This window comes from Vanellus vanellus (genome assembly GCF_965231255.1).
Source record: "Vanellus vanellus genome assembly, chromosome: 8".
Lineage (NCBI taxonomy): Eukaryota > Metazoa > Chordata > Aves > Charadriiformes > Charadriidae > Vanellus > Vanellus vanellus.
The window spans coordinates 27,376,295-27,390,817 of NC_138913.1; the positions used below are offsets into that span (position 1 = coordinate 27,376,295).

Consider the following 14,523-nt stretch of genomic DNA (forward strand, 5'->3'; position numbering starts at 1 on the left):
TCAGTCAAGTAGTTTTCTCATCGCGCTGCCTGGACCCAGCACGAGAATCACTGAGGATACGACAGAAATGGCCTTTATTCACAGTGCTTAGAACTGGACCGGGCAGTTTTTACAGCTGCAATATCAGAAATGTTTCCCTCAGCCCTGAGCAGGGCATATGTTCTCTCCATCCGCAGCAGCTCAGGGATTTTAGATGCTAAAATCTAAGTCTAAAGTTCTTGTGTACTGCAGAGAGTGGAAAAGGGCCTATAATTTCTATGGATATTTCATAAGTGTGGCAGAGATGATGCCCTGGCAACCCCCAAATTTCAACTTGTATTTCAACATAAACCAAAGCTTCTCAAAGGACAGAACAGCAGGTTTTCTGTTTTCCTTTAATAGGGATCCAATAATATTTTCTGAAGCCTAAGAAATTGTTAATTGTTTTTAATATACAAAAAATAACCCATCTGTGGCAGATGGTCAGTAAGTAAAAACGTAACCCTGATGATTGTGAGCATCAAAAGCTTAGAAGCACCTAAAGGTAAGGAACTCATAATAGGAAGTTCTGAGTATTTTTAGTTATTGGTAAGGCTGCCAGCCCCAACAGATACAATTAAGGTATTTTGATGAATGCTTAATGAGGCAGAGGAAAACAGATGTGCTCTTGGCCTTGAGGATCTAAAAATATTAGGGATGAGGAGTTCCACTTATCTCCCACTACAAAGTCAAAAAACAGGAATAAAAATTGCACAGACACACCCATTGTCAAAAATGCTGCTAAAAACCACACATAAACAGAGAGAACCTGAATGAACCTGAGGTATGAAAATATCCTTGACTAGGTATAACATTATTCAAATCTATTACTAACTTCACACTTCTCCACAAATTTGGTTAGCTCAGATTAAAACAGTGCTTCTTACCTCATCTTGTGGCCTTTCTGGGTGTGAAACTCCCACTGACTAGAAGGGTTTGGGGAATTTTTAATGAATAAGATCTGCTGGACTGCCTCTTCTCTTTTTAGTTTCTGGAAGAGGAGGTCTAATTTCTAAAAACTGCTATAAGAGAACATTTTAAAAAAACGCATTTCAGCATCATTTGAAAACAAGCTCTTTGCACAGCTTTATTCTAAGGATTGCTTTTGAGTTTAGATGCACATTAGAAGTCTTAATTCAAATGATTAATCATTTTTCAAAATTACTAGCACCTGAAAACACAGGCCAGGATTGTAAATTAATCCTGCAAACATAACTTAAATAAGATAATTGCAATAAACTAATTATAAACTCACACCAATTATCACATTTTTAATGCAACCATGGATCAGGTCAGCCAACATTTAAAATCTTTTCCAACAGCAGTAACAGTGAAGCTGGAAACAGTCTGCAACCACATGAACCCCTTTTTTGCAGAACGCACACAAGCTCAAACCCGCTCTCCTTTGCCCGCAAGGAGCTGAACCATGGTCATGATCCATGTCACCAGAACACGGCCATCTAATGATGGCCATGAGGATCATTTCCAGCGCCTGTGTGCTCGGGGATCCTAAGAATTTCTGAGAGAAAATGGGGCTTTAGTCTGTCATGGCATTGCATGACTTCTGTCACCAACAAGAGCATGGGGCCCGCAGCACAACTCGCGTGGTGCCGGAGTAAGATTTTTAGCTATTTGCTTTAATGTATGTTATTCTAACAGTCAGATTCTTTCTTTTCCCCAACACCTAGACAGGGAATTTTAGATTGAAATACAGTGATTTTGGTCAGAAAACTGTTTTGTCATCCTGAGATTTTACTGATTTTGATGATATGGGGGGAAGCTTTTTAGGCTCTGGATCATATTCATTGTTGATACAGTGAGAGAGAAGAGAAAACCTCCTCCAACCTCCTCCTACCCAGACAGTTACGATTAGGTGGAGTGGGAACTTCTGCCTGGGCCTGCATTTCCGCAGCAGCGTAAAATAATCCAAGGTGGCACTGCCATGGTCCTGCCATCCATCTGCATGTCTGCCACCTCCACTGTGCTGGCACTCGTATTGAGCTCATCCTGTAGTGAGACAATCCAGACACACACAAAGCTACTTCTACAAAAAAAAATAATGAATCATTTTCCACCAGTTTAGCTGCCCAAACCTGCTCACCAAGTATGAGACGAGCGTGAATGCTGGCATAAAAGTGGAGGTAGAAATCTGCCTCAGGGAGTCAAGTGAAAAGTGGAATTGAGCAGCTAGGTCAGCTTAAACTGCACACAAAGTCCTAACAGTTTTTGGAAGTAGGGAGGAAGAAAGAGGCAGCAATGTTGCAGCTATTCTACTTAGCGGAAATAGTCCAGTATTGACTGACCTAAAGCGGTATCTGTGAATGAGGCATTCACCAGGTTCAAGCACGTTTCCCAGTGACCAGAGAAAATGGAGTAGCTCTGGGAGGAGAGACCGATCCGCCCTGAAACAGGCAGTAACATGTGGGATGTGAGGCAATGACACAGATGGGACTCTGACCTGGATCCCCCACACCCAGCATGAACATCCCAGACACCAGACCGCTGTGAGAGAATCACTTACTCGCCTTTCTTTTCCATGACAAACTTGGAAAGCTCTCTGTTTTGTCCCCAAACAGAAAGCAAGCTTTGGAAAATCCTGACAATTTTTGCAGGACAAAAATATCTCCTTTTCTCTAAATATCATTTTTTACTGCGGTCCCAGAGTGCTGGGAACACTCTGTCACTTCACTTGGGAGAAAAAGTATTTCTCGGACACTTGTTCTGTTTACGGACGTTCTCTGTATGTCAATGTGAAGTATGAGAATAAATCTGGAAAGGAAGAAAAAGCAACATTTTTGAAAGACCAAATTACAATTAAAAAAGAAAAAAGAAAGAAGTTCTAAAGGAAGGAAAAGTAGACTATTAGTCATTGCTACACAGTGGAACAGATCTCTGAGACACAAAAATACAAGCTGTGGACTCCCATGGCCACAGGGGGCATTTCACTCTCAGCTGGTGTTCTCACCTCTTCTTAGCCTCCAACATTTTTATTATCATTGTTACTTTCAGTGACATTTTTCAGGTTTTCATCTCAGACCAAAAGTGAAATTATTTTGGAAAACCTGAAGGAAAAAGGAAGACAAGCAGGATCAAATTACCAGACAGTTATGGGATCCTGAAAAGACGCTTGCTATTTTTGAATGTTTTTCATTCCATGACCCAGACGCTTTTTCTAAACAGAAATTTCAATTTGGAACAGATTTAACCCTTAGGAGTGAAACAATGTGAGGCATTAGAATCTGTTAAACTCTTAATGCATATTTCTGAAAGATTGTGGGTTTTTTTTAGTAGATACACCCAAAAGTTAGATATTTGCTCCAGCAGTGTCAGTTAAGAGCTCATGCACTGACTTCCCTCTGCATTCTAAGGAGAACTCCCCACTGCTCTTGGTCCTTCCCTTTAGAAAATAGTAAACAGCATCCCTGCTTTTCCAGAATTCAAGATAACGAAGAGTTTCAGTACAGTTAATATCCTCCCTCCCCTTTTCTAAGAAAGAAGCTTTTTAGCTTCCCACCCACTTACTAAAACCCTTGGCAATATTCTTGCCCTGGCAGCAAGCCAGCAAAATGTCAGTCATCAGCCAGAGCTTCAGATAGTCTGTGCCGCTTCATCCCTTCTACAAGGTTTTGGCTGCTCCCTCGCTCACCTGTCTCCCCAAACCCCCTAGTCCCAGTGTTTAATGGCCGATAACCCACTTTCATCCCATATTGACCATCTCCCCCATGACAATCTCCCCCTGTACAGCCCCAGCTGTCAGGCTCTCCTCCTCCTCCTCCTCTCTAAGCACAAAACAGGCTCCAGTTCTCACCCTCACCCTGATTTTTCCTATTGGTTATCTGGTCCTTCCAGCCTCCCAGTCCGGGACTGGATCTGAACTGGACTGACAATCTTCTCTGAGTTCTAAAATCCCTCCGCCGATATTTCCAGCTGTTTTTCTCTCCTGTTCTGCCTCTTAATGACTTAAAAGACCGAGCTCTCCAGTGTGCCAGATTGAGATCTAGTTCACATAAGCCGGAGGAGTTTTTCTGAATGTATAGTCATGTGCTGATTGGAAGCTATCCTGATATATCATTTAGCAAAAACAATATAAAGATGATAAAAAGGAAACCATTTTACACATACAGACCAACACACAGATTTTATGTTGTTGCATAAATTACGTTATTACGTACAGAAAAAAAACATGGTTATTTATGCAACAGGGAGAAACCGAATGCGAGGAATAGCTGAGCGTTTTCTGACTGTTAACTCCTCGATTGCAATGTGGTGCAGATGACGTTTTTTTTTTGCTGAGGGTTACTAACGTGTAGGGAAGAGCTGCACCCAACCTGTCTGCAAGCACTCAACCGGTCTGAGGGTGTAACCGCGGTCTGAAGCTCAAGAGGATTTATCCCTGAGGCGGAAAAACAATTACCTGAACGAAGACAGATATAGATCATTGAGTACTGAGATACTTACTGCCTAAACGAGACAATATATCCTTATGGAAGTAGCGACGCTAAGGAAGGGGAGACGGGGGAAATGACCGAGCGGGTGCAAAGCCCTGCCAGAGGAGGAAAGGAGGATAGCGGTCAATCCTGTGGGGTAATCAGGGGTGCAGTTCCCAGCAGGAGGGATTAGGCTGAATTTCCCAGTTACATTCCTCCATCTCAGGGTTTCATTCCCGGAGAAGAAACGCACCATATGCACCAGATCTGGAAGCGGTTCAGGAGAGCCCCCCTCTCCCACCCCTTTTTCTCCCTCAAAGCCGGCGCCAGCCGCAGATAGGCAGAGAGGTGCAGGGGATGGGGGGCAGCGCTATGCCCCGGGTCTGAGGGAGGAGAGGTCAGTGCCAGGGCAGGACCCCCCTCCCGCTGTGCATGGAGGAGAGGGGCTGGGGCCCGGGGTGGTGCATGGGGTGGGATGGGGTGTGTGGGTGCTTGCTGTGGGAGGGTGCCTTGCTGGGGAGGGAGGGAGGGATGGAGAAGGGGCTTCTCTGCATCTGAGGAAGGAGTCTCTCTGCAGGAGAGCAGGGGGGATGGAGGTACGGGTGCCTGTGAAGGTGGGGGGGCCCTGGGGCAGGGATTGCTGCCTTTTGGGGGGGCCCTTGGGGAGGAGGGAGTCAGCCTCCCGGCGGAGGAGGGACCTGTGTTGGAGCGCTGGAGGGGAGCTGGGGGGCTGAGGTCTCTGCGGGCAGGGGTGCCGGGCACGGGGTGGGGGGGCTGCAGGGGGTCGGGGACCCTGAGAGGGGTTTGGGGGGGGGAAGGGAGGGGGAGGGAACCCGAGGGGTCGCTGGGGGCTCGGAAAGGATTTTGGAGGCTCTGACAGGGTCTGCAGGAGGGCTCCGAGGGGCTGTGGGGGAACTCGGGGGGTCGGGTGGGAGCTCTGAGGGCTGAGCTTGTGGGGGCTCCGAAGGGGCAGTGGGGGGCTCTGAGGGAGCGGTGTTGGGGAGCTCTAGCGGGATCTGAGGGGGTCTCCGGAGGGATCTGGGGAAGGCTGAGGGGGCTCGGTGGGGATTTGGCAGAGCTCTGTGGGGCCTTGGAGGAGATCTGGGAACACGGAGAGGGGCCGCGAGGGGCTAGGGGGCTCCGAGGGGCTTGCGGGAGCCCATGGGGAGGCTCCGAGGGGATTTTGAGGTGTCTCTGTGGGGAGTATCTGTGGGGGTGCCAGAGGGGGTTCTGAGGGGAGGCTCTGAGGGGATTTGGGCGAAGAGCTCCTGGGGATGCCAGGGGGTCTGAGGGGAGGCTCTGAGGGGACTCTGTGGGGATTTTGCGGGGAGACCCCGAGGGGTTGGGGAAGACTCTGAGGGGATTTGGGTGGAGAGCCCCTGGGGCACGCCTGGGGGGGGTTCTGAGGAGATTTGGGTGCAGAGCCCCTGTGGGATACCTGAGGGGGGTCTGAGGAGAGAGGCTCTGAGGGGATTTGGGGTCTCAGAGGGCCTCGGGGGGCTGCGGGGGAGCGCCGGGGGCGGCCACAGTTCCCCTCTCCCTCCCGCACAGGCTGCTGCCTTCCTACCCCCGTTACCGTGGCAACCGCCCGGGCTCCCCCAGCCCCGCGCCGCCGCTGCCGCCACCGGAGCTGCTCGGCAGCCGCCTGCCGCCGCCGGCTATGGAGCTGCTGGCCGCGGCACTCAGCGCCGCCTGCGCCCTCGACCAGGACGGCTCGGCGGGACAGCCCGGCAGGTGAGCGGGGGGGGTGGATACTGAGGGAAGGGGTATGCGAGGGGCCGCGCCCGGGGGCGGAGGGGGGCGCCGCGCCGCTGCCCGACGCTGCGGCTGAGGGTACCTCTCTCCGCCTCCCACAGGGAGCCCCCCGCGGCCGCTGAGGAGAACCCCGCCGCCGGCACGGCCGAGGCGCCGCCGCCCGCCCACCCCATGACGGCCGACTCCTGGAGGAACCTCATCGAGCACATCGGTAAGGAGCCGTCCCCCGCCTCGGTGGGTGTCCCCCCTCCGGCCGGGGCGTCCGGCGGCCGCGCTCTCCCACAACTTCGCCGCTTTTCCCGCTGCCCCGCACTCGCGGCAGCACAGCAGCCCCCAGAGGTGCCGCCGCGGCGGGCCGGGCCCCTCACACCGAGCCCCTCACACCGAGCCCAGCCGCCCTCTCCCGCACCCCTAAATCCCCCCCCCCGCTCCCCAAACCGGCAGCTTTTAGCGAATGGAACCCAGATCGAACCCCAAGCGGTACATGGCAGGAGGGAGGTGTGTGTGTTGTGGGAACCCAACTCTCCGTCCTTGCTGGGAAAATCTCTCCCTTTCGGTGTAAAACATAACAACCACGGCCTTAGCGGTGGCTTTTTGCGGTCTTTAGAGGCATCAGGTGTGCACGCTGCCTGGCGGGCGATTTAATGCTGTCACTGAGCAGCTTTGCCTCCATTCAGAGATAGCCATTACTTCGTGTAATTATTCCCCTCTCAGTTAATCGTTAAGGCTACTGCCAACTTTGTGCTGAAATCTGGTTTTGCACTCGAAAAGGCATAAGACTAAAGTACTGGGTCAACTGTCCTGTTGGAGGTTAGCTGTATGCACCGGGGTCAGCGTGTATTTGCAGCAGCCACTGGTGTAGCATGTGCAACGGAGGAATGAGTTCTTTTCTCATTTTTGGCCTATTTGTAAAGGCAGAGTTGAGGTTATCTGGGTGGCTGGGGAAGAGAGGACTGTTATGCTTTTGCTCTTGCATTTTTTATTTATTTTTTTTTCTTGTGGGATGCAGAGAGGACCCTCACAGCTTGTTTCTTGGTTTCCCACATCTGAATTATGACATTCCTCAGAGAGATTTGGGCAACTGCAAAGTTAACCCCCAGTCCTGAGGCAGATTTTATGGTGGGGATATAGAAGTTTTCATTTTTCGTAAACAGTCCTGTTCAATTTCAGGAAATGAAACTGCCAGGCACTTGAATCTGGAGCTAGGAATGTAGCACTTTGCATGGGAAAATCAGATAGATAATTCTCATGAGCAGCAAGGCGAACCTTCCTAGGAGGCAGGAATGAGGAGGCTTCTGATGCTGTCTCTGGGAGAGGAAGGTGGCTGCAGTTTGGTCTCAGGTCGTGGCAGGCAGGGCTGATTCTTGCAGCGGCTGACGCCACTGGGACAGTGCTGGGGAAAGAGACTGGTGTGAAACCAGCAGCCTGCCAGCGTCTGTCAGACAAAACAGCTGAGTTTGGGGCCTTCTGGAGGAAAGTGGTGAACAACTTGCATAGATGTTGCTGGATCTGTTACTTGCGTTTGGCTGTGTAGGTACTAATCACTCAGGGCAGATCTGTCAGTACGTTGTCAGTTTACTGGGATTGTGCATGATAAAAATACTAAAAACCAGCAGGACTTCAAAGCAACCCAGTTGCGATACTCATATATATTTTTATGTGCTGTATATCAGAGGGAAGCCGTGCGATAGCTCTGCACATGTCAGTGTAGGTCTGTTGCACCTTGCTGGAGGAAAGAGGGTTTTGGCAACCAGAGATGCTACGCTAATCCCCAGCAGAGGGGTCATTTCAAATGGCTGGAGCACACTTGCTCCCTTCCCTCCCTCCTGCCTTTGAGGCATTAACGGACTTTTTGCCTGAAACTGGAGCAGAGAATTTCAGAGAAAATGTCTCTGGACCTCCTGAGATTTTACATAGCTTTCAATGTAATAACGTTTACTTTAAGAGCACTGCAAACTCTCTAAGGCAGGCATTTTCCACAATTAGTAACTAGTTTTTCAATTCCCCTCTCAGTTTTTGAGAGAGCCGGGGAGACTGTGATAGCAAAATTAAATGGAATAAACACAAAGGGAAAAGTCTATTATGTACTATACAAACTTACGTAAATGCCCCTTAGGAAGATCAGCCTTAACCACTGAAGTCAACAGGCAACATCAAATCCATGCTCTGACCACACAGTTAACCTTTGGCCAGGTCACAGCAGGGACAGTTGGGACATTAAGCACTGAATGGAGCTCATACAGGTCTCTGACATTTTGTACTTGTTCACTTACTAAATGTAAGCATTTTCTAAATCATCATATCTTCTGAGTCACATTCAACTACTGATCTCAGCGTCTTTCTACACGTTCAGTCAGTTCCCAGATGCATTGCTCTCCTTGCAGTGTGTCAAAACCCTGTTCCCTGACATTGCTTTTGTTACACCACCCATCCTGTGCTGTGACCATCTCCTGCTTCATCTCGAGTAGGCTTTTGCATGGCTTCTCTCCCTCTCTCTCTCATCTAAGCCTTTTCTCTACCCATTGTAACCTCTTTACCAACATATGGATGGATCTTTTACACCAAGATAGCAAGAATATCTTTTATCCTTGCCAGCACAACCCTCTTTGTTTCTTCCTACCCTTCTTCTGCCAAGACATCTACCTGTCATTTGTCTTTCTTCTGGTATCACCTCTCTGCTTCCTCCCCACATTGCTGTCAGTGGCAGAGCTTCAGCTAGTCTCTCTTCAGCTCCCTCCTTAAAATGAGTTACCTTGCTGTCGTTTCTGGATGAGTTCTGGTGGTAGGTGCCTTTAGTCAATCAGATCTCCCGGTGTCCGTATTTGCCTTTGCCTGTCACTGAAGGCTCCGCAGGTCTTATCTGTTTGGTTGGTCAGACAGGGAACCTGGAAACAAAATCAAGTTTTGTTGTCTGGATTTTATTTCCTTAAAAGCAAAGGGGAAATTTGTCTCGAGGATGTTTTTTAAAGGGCTTCTCTCCAGCTGTGCACAAAGGACACTAAATCCCCCTTACACAAAATATCCTTAATTGCCTCTGACTTGCAGGGCAGACCCACTAGCACAACATGGCTGTACAATCAGACACTGCAAGTATAATTATCTCCAGTATGAGTAAAATCGATAGATTATGCTTCCGTTTCCCAGCATGTTTTCCCTTGATACTTCCCAGCCTGTCCTGCTCTCTGGTGTGCAGTTCGGTGGAGCAGAAAGCACCCAGTGCCCTACTGCACCAGACCCTTCAAGCCTGCTGAGCTTATAGATCGGTACCACTGAAAGCAGCTTTGATTTAGCAGGCTTTCCGCTCCATTCCTGAAGGAGCCTTTCCACCCCACCGCATCCTCAGCACCCTTACTGATGCTGATAACAGGCAGAAATGCTTAGGAAAACCATATAAGCCCAGTTGACGCAGAGAGAAATTACATAAGTAGCAGCAGCATGCAAAACTTCAGGGGAAGTCTCCTCTCTTCAGTTATCGTGTAGGAAGCTAACAGAAGACTGTATGGTTTCCTAGGCACAGCTACCCTTATTGCTATTTTAATCCGGTGTCGAACGTCTTTCCAGGGAGAACAGATAACAGGATACACTTGCAGACTGCGGTAATGCTGTCCTTGTGCCTGCGCTTTTCCCAGCATATTTCAGATACAGTTTTAACAGTGACTGGTACAGTCACTCGTGAAAACTGGCCCAGACGTTCAATAGGCAGTAACATCGACATTTCTGCCCTCCCTGGACAAACTCCTGACCCAGTTGTTTCTCACCTTATTACATGCAGAATCTGCTTCTGAGATCCAGTATCATGAATGCATGTGACCAGATAGATTTTAACCCCTAATGATTCAGACAAAATAAGTTACATAGGGTTTGGGGGGTTTGTAACATTGAGGACTTTTCTCTGTATTCATTCATGTTACACTTTGTAATTCAAGTATTAACCGAGGGAGGTAATGTAAATTGCGCTCCTTCAATTTGAGTAAGCGAAGAGAGTGACTCAGAGCAGGCTAATGCTCTCTTGTCTTTTAATATTTTCTAAATTACATTTTATATTCAAGCAATTAATATTCTGGGTCCTACAGATGGTTCAGAAAGAGAAATGGGACAGTTAGAAAGCCCTGGGAGAGACAAAAGATCTTCTAAAGATGGCCAAAGAATTTCAGAGTTCCTACTTTTTTGTGCTGTCAGTTGAAATCAGGGATGGGGGCAAATTCAGTGCAATTTCGTCTGCTCCTGAAGTTAGTACTTGAAACTCAGAAGACACCTTCTGTGATTGACTTGCCGCAAGATGGTGTGTATTCAGAGCCTTTTCCTTAGTGCTGTGGTATTCAGGGAGCTTTTGAATGTTAATTTCGTATCTCCAGTCATCATAGGAACTGAGAAGGAAAACAGAAGGAAATTAAGCAACATGTCCAAGGCTAACCACTAAATCAACACCAAGACAAACTAGTAACTGTAACTTGTCCCAAGGCTTCACCTGTCCAATGCCGTAACAGCAGCTCAGTGTTTCCTCCTTAAGGATATTCATGACCATCAAATTGCTCCTTTAAAGTACTTTCAATGTATGCAGTATTATTTTATGCATACCTATCAATCTCCATAACTTATAACATAATAATATTGCAGAAAAAAAATCGAGGTTTAAAAGAAACATTTAAAAGCTTGTCAAATAACAAACTGCTCCTTTATGTCTTCCGATTGATCATGGATTCATCTGACTGTGTTACTAAATGTTTTGTGAGAGCAGATTGTTGACAACGCTTTAGATTTAGAAATGGCCTTCCGTTTATAGTTTCCACTTCTGGCTGAAATAGGAATGCTGTAATTGGCTTTTTCGCTCAGCACGGAAGGGATTAGTTCACCTTTGCTAAGGTGAACTAATGCAAAACAAATATTCTTTCCCACAATACATTGTTTAGCTGTAACCTCTCAGACCTGTTAATGTTACCTCCTAGGGCTCTTGTATCAGGAATATCGAGATAAATCTACACGCCAGGAGATTGAAACCCGACGACTGCAGGATTCACAGACAGACCCTGAGGAGAGTTCACCCAGCGAAGAAACCCCAACTGAAGCAGAACCTACAAGTACAACTGAAAGCAAAGCTCCACCTCAAATCAGTTTGCTGAGGAACTCCAACTCCAGATTCAACTTATGGCAGGATCTTCCTGAGATCCGGAGCAGCGGGGTGCTCAGCATCCTCCAGCCAGACGAGATCAAGCTGCAGGAGGTAATGGGGGAAGGTGGAGTGTTTCTTAACTGGGTTGCTGCTTGAAAGAGTGAGAGTGAATTAAATCAAATGATTAAGATTTAAAAATGAAAAGCTTCATAGCAGTCACAGACAAGCCTTGCCCTGCTGAGTACTTCTCTGTGTTGCACTGCTGGTACCACTCACTCTTTTTTTGAAACTACAGGTGTTGTTCTATGTGCTATTGCTGCTAGAAATTTCTGTAGCAAAACCAAACTTCTCTTCCATTTTCTGATTCAGTGTTAGGAGTAATTTACAAAGGAAGGGAAGGATAACGAAGAGGCTCTTTCAATAGACCTTTTGGTACCCAGTGCACATTAATCCTCTTATCAAGTTACTAGCAGAATACATACTTTCTGCCAGAAATCTTACAAGAATTCAACCGTTAACTGTAATCTGTTTTAAATATGATGGCCTTAATGGAAAGGGAAGAGATGGAGGTTGATAAGCTTCCTTGTTTTTAAATGCTATTACTTGGAGTCTTATGCAAAACAGTAAAAAATAATGACAGGTATATTTGCATTTTAGCCATATAGTGCAGTGACATCACTGTTTAAGAATCATACGCTGTTAATTTATAGGGCTGCATCAAACAGTGAAAGGAGTTGGTGGGGGTATCTGCTGCAATTAACGAAAACATCAGTCACACGACAATTTACAACTGGTTGCTATTTTGGGTAGCATTGGGAGCACGAGTGCTCTTTGTCAATGCATAGGACTGCGTTTGTGGCTGGCAGTGGAGAAAAACAAGCCCTTTTTAGTGTATGGTGTACATTGTAATACAAGCGATGGGCCTTCAAAGGCTCGATCCTGTGAGTCCGACTATATTCCTGCGCCAGGATTGCTTCTGATGAGACCATTGTGGCAATGTATCTCTTCAGCCCTGGCTCGTGAGTTTGTAGCCAAAATGCTGAAGAACAGCATCTCAGGGTGTGAGCAGGTCCCCCTAAGTTTACCTGGATTTGCACAATCAACATCTATGAATCCCTTGTGTATACACTAGTCCTGGCCAAGGCTGTTAACTTCACTGTTACGCTGGAAAGGCTCATCTTGGGAACCACAGGGCTGTGTTACACCCTTAGTGGATGGGACTGATGTTTATACAGGGTAGCTTGGGTTAGCAAGCACAGGCTGTTAGTGTGTCAGGGTTATGGCTGAAGGTGACTAAAATTATTTGTTGCTTTTCCATGTTCTTCTTCTGCACTGGTTATTTCCATATCAGATTTGTTCTGTTTACCTGGCAAAACACGGTACTTCTAACTGCCAGCATTACAAACACAATCTGGCATCTGAAAAATGACAAGCTTTTCTTTTTCTTTCTGCTTCAAAGTGAAGACTCTTTTACAGAGAAACATTAACTTAAAAGTTTGCATTATAGATTTCAAAACGCGCCATTTCTGTTGAGTTATGTTCGTTACCTGTAGGTGTTTAAGGAAAAAAACTCTCTGCTGCTAAACCCCAACGTTAAGTGTTCTGAATTTTCTTCTCTCGGTCTAAATAACAAGAGAAATAAAGCAGATGGAGATGGGACAGTTCTGCCTTAAAGAAGTGCTGTGCTTCCCCCTGATGTTAGTTTATCAGAGCTGAAATTTTCTTCCTGTTTGTTCTGGGATTAGCACAGTAAAAGATTATGAAATTGCTCAAAGCCAGAAAGCTGTGAAATTGGCTGAACATTGAATAGATAAAGTGGAGAATTTGCTTTGTGGGGAGAGTCAAGGACAGAAAACAAGGAGGGCTGGAGAAATCACTGAGGCAATTAAAGAGATTATGTTGAATTCAGCCTTGCTATAAGCAAGCACGGCTTGCTTCTGCAGGGCTGGAACTGTACTCATGCTGGATATGAATTGGGAGTGTGAAGTGTACGTGAGGGCTTGATTAAGTGAACGTAGATTCTTCAGCTTCATGAAGGAGAATTGGAGGAATTTACCTGAAGTACAGGGCAGCAGAAATTCTGGTGTAAATGTCTTAAGGACAAAACCATACCTTTCTGACCCATTTTGTCTTCAAAGCTGTGGTAAACACAGGGACTACAAGAGCTTGCAGCTCTTCAGCCAGCTACAAGAGCATTATTTAGACCACGGGGAGGAATACCAGTACACAAACGGAAAGCAGGTTGAAACAAACACCCCTGTTCACGGCTGAGGAAGGGAACACCATCATAGCTGTGATGGAGCGGGGCTTAAACAGTCAGAGAAAAAGTTGCTCATCTGCAGTAATCTGCAAAATGAAAGAGACAGGAACAAGAAGAGGAATCCAGTGTTCGTTATTGGCGATGACAGAAAATTACTAAGGAGGTTAAAAGATAAAAAACAAGACACAGGTGTTTTTCAAGCATCAAAACAAGAAACTTGACTGGAAGAGTAATGGATGTTTGAAAAGTGTCATGGAAGGCAATTTGTCATTGTCCTCAGAACAAATGAGCCAGAAAATGGAGTTTCAGGAAGGAAAGAAAACACAAAAATAACCCCAAACCCACATCCACCCCCCAGCAATTTCAGCAAAAAAAATGTTGCAGCACGGCCTATTAGCCCTGGGAACTCAAACAGAATTCAGACAGCGATGGCCTCTGCGACACCAGCCTTTTTCATCTGAAGCAAAGTGAGAGTAGCAAGATGTAAAACAACGACTGGAAGTGTCACAAAAAATGTGGGTGCAAATGCAGAAAAAGGAAGAACAAAAGAAAAAGCAAAAGACTTGTTACAGACCACAGAGGTCAGGGAAATACCAAAATTATGTGCTACTGGAATAATTATCAGAAATGACTAAGTCATTGATAGGGTAGTTTTAATTATCCAGACATCTGTTGGGCATCAAACACAGCAAAACATGAATCACCAAGGGCTTTCTTTTAACTATCTAGAAGATGTAATCATGCAAGAACAAGCCAAGAGAAATGCTGTTGGGGTTCTGACATGGAGTCAACGTGGAGGAAATGACAGGCAACACATATGTAGCAGGAGGAACAAGTGACTAGAGACAAAACACACTTCCTGTATTACATGTGATTTAGGTTAAAACAAATTCTGCAGCAGGGTACTAGGCTCTGAAGAGGTAGCAATCCAGAGATTAGAAGAAACAACATTT

At 46.6% G+C, this 14,523-nt stretch overlaps 2 protein-coding genes across 2 annotated transcripts in view; one reads left to right on the top strand and one right to left on the bottom strand.

Moving 5' to 3' along the window:
* Positions 1-21, bottom strand: part of NEU2 (neuraminidase 2) — a gene marked incomplete at its 5' end in the record, with an annotated part of 39,398 nt that extends 39,377 nt beyond the window's left edge. Inside the window, 1 exon segment of the mRNA XM_082487407.1 lies at positions 4-21. Coding sequence (XP_082343533.1) covers positions 4-21 — 18 coding nt within the window.
* NGEF (neuronal guanine nucleotide exchange factor) overlaps positions 1-14,523 on the top strand; it is a gene marked incomplete at its 3' end in the record, with an annotated part of 50,328 nt that overhangs the window by 19,299 nt on the left and 16,506 nt on the right. The window contains exons 5-7 of the mRNA XM_082487406.1: positions 5,997-6,179; positions 6,302-6,411; positions 11,147-11,421. Of these exons, the coding sequence (XP_082343532.1) occupies positions 5,997-6,179; positions 6,302-6,411; positions 11,147-11,421 (568 nt within the window). The remainder of the gene's footprint in view (positions 1-5,996; positions 6,180-6,301; positions 6,412-11,146; positions 11,422-14,523) is intronic.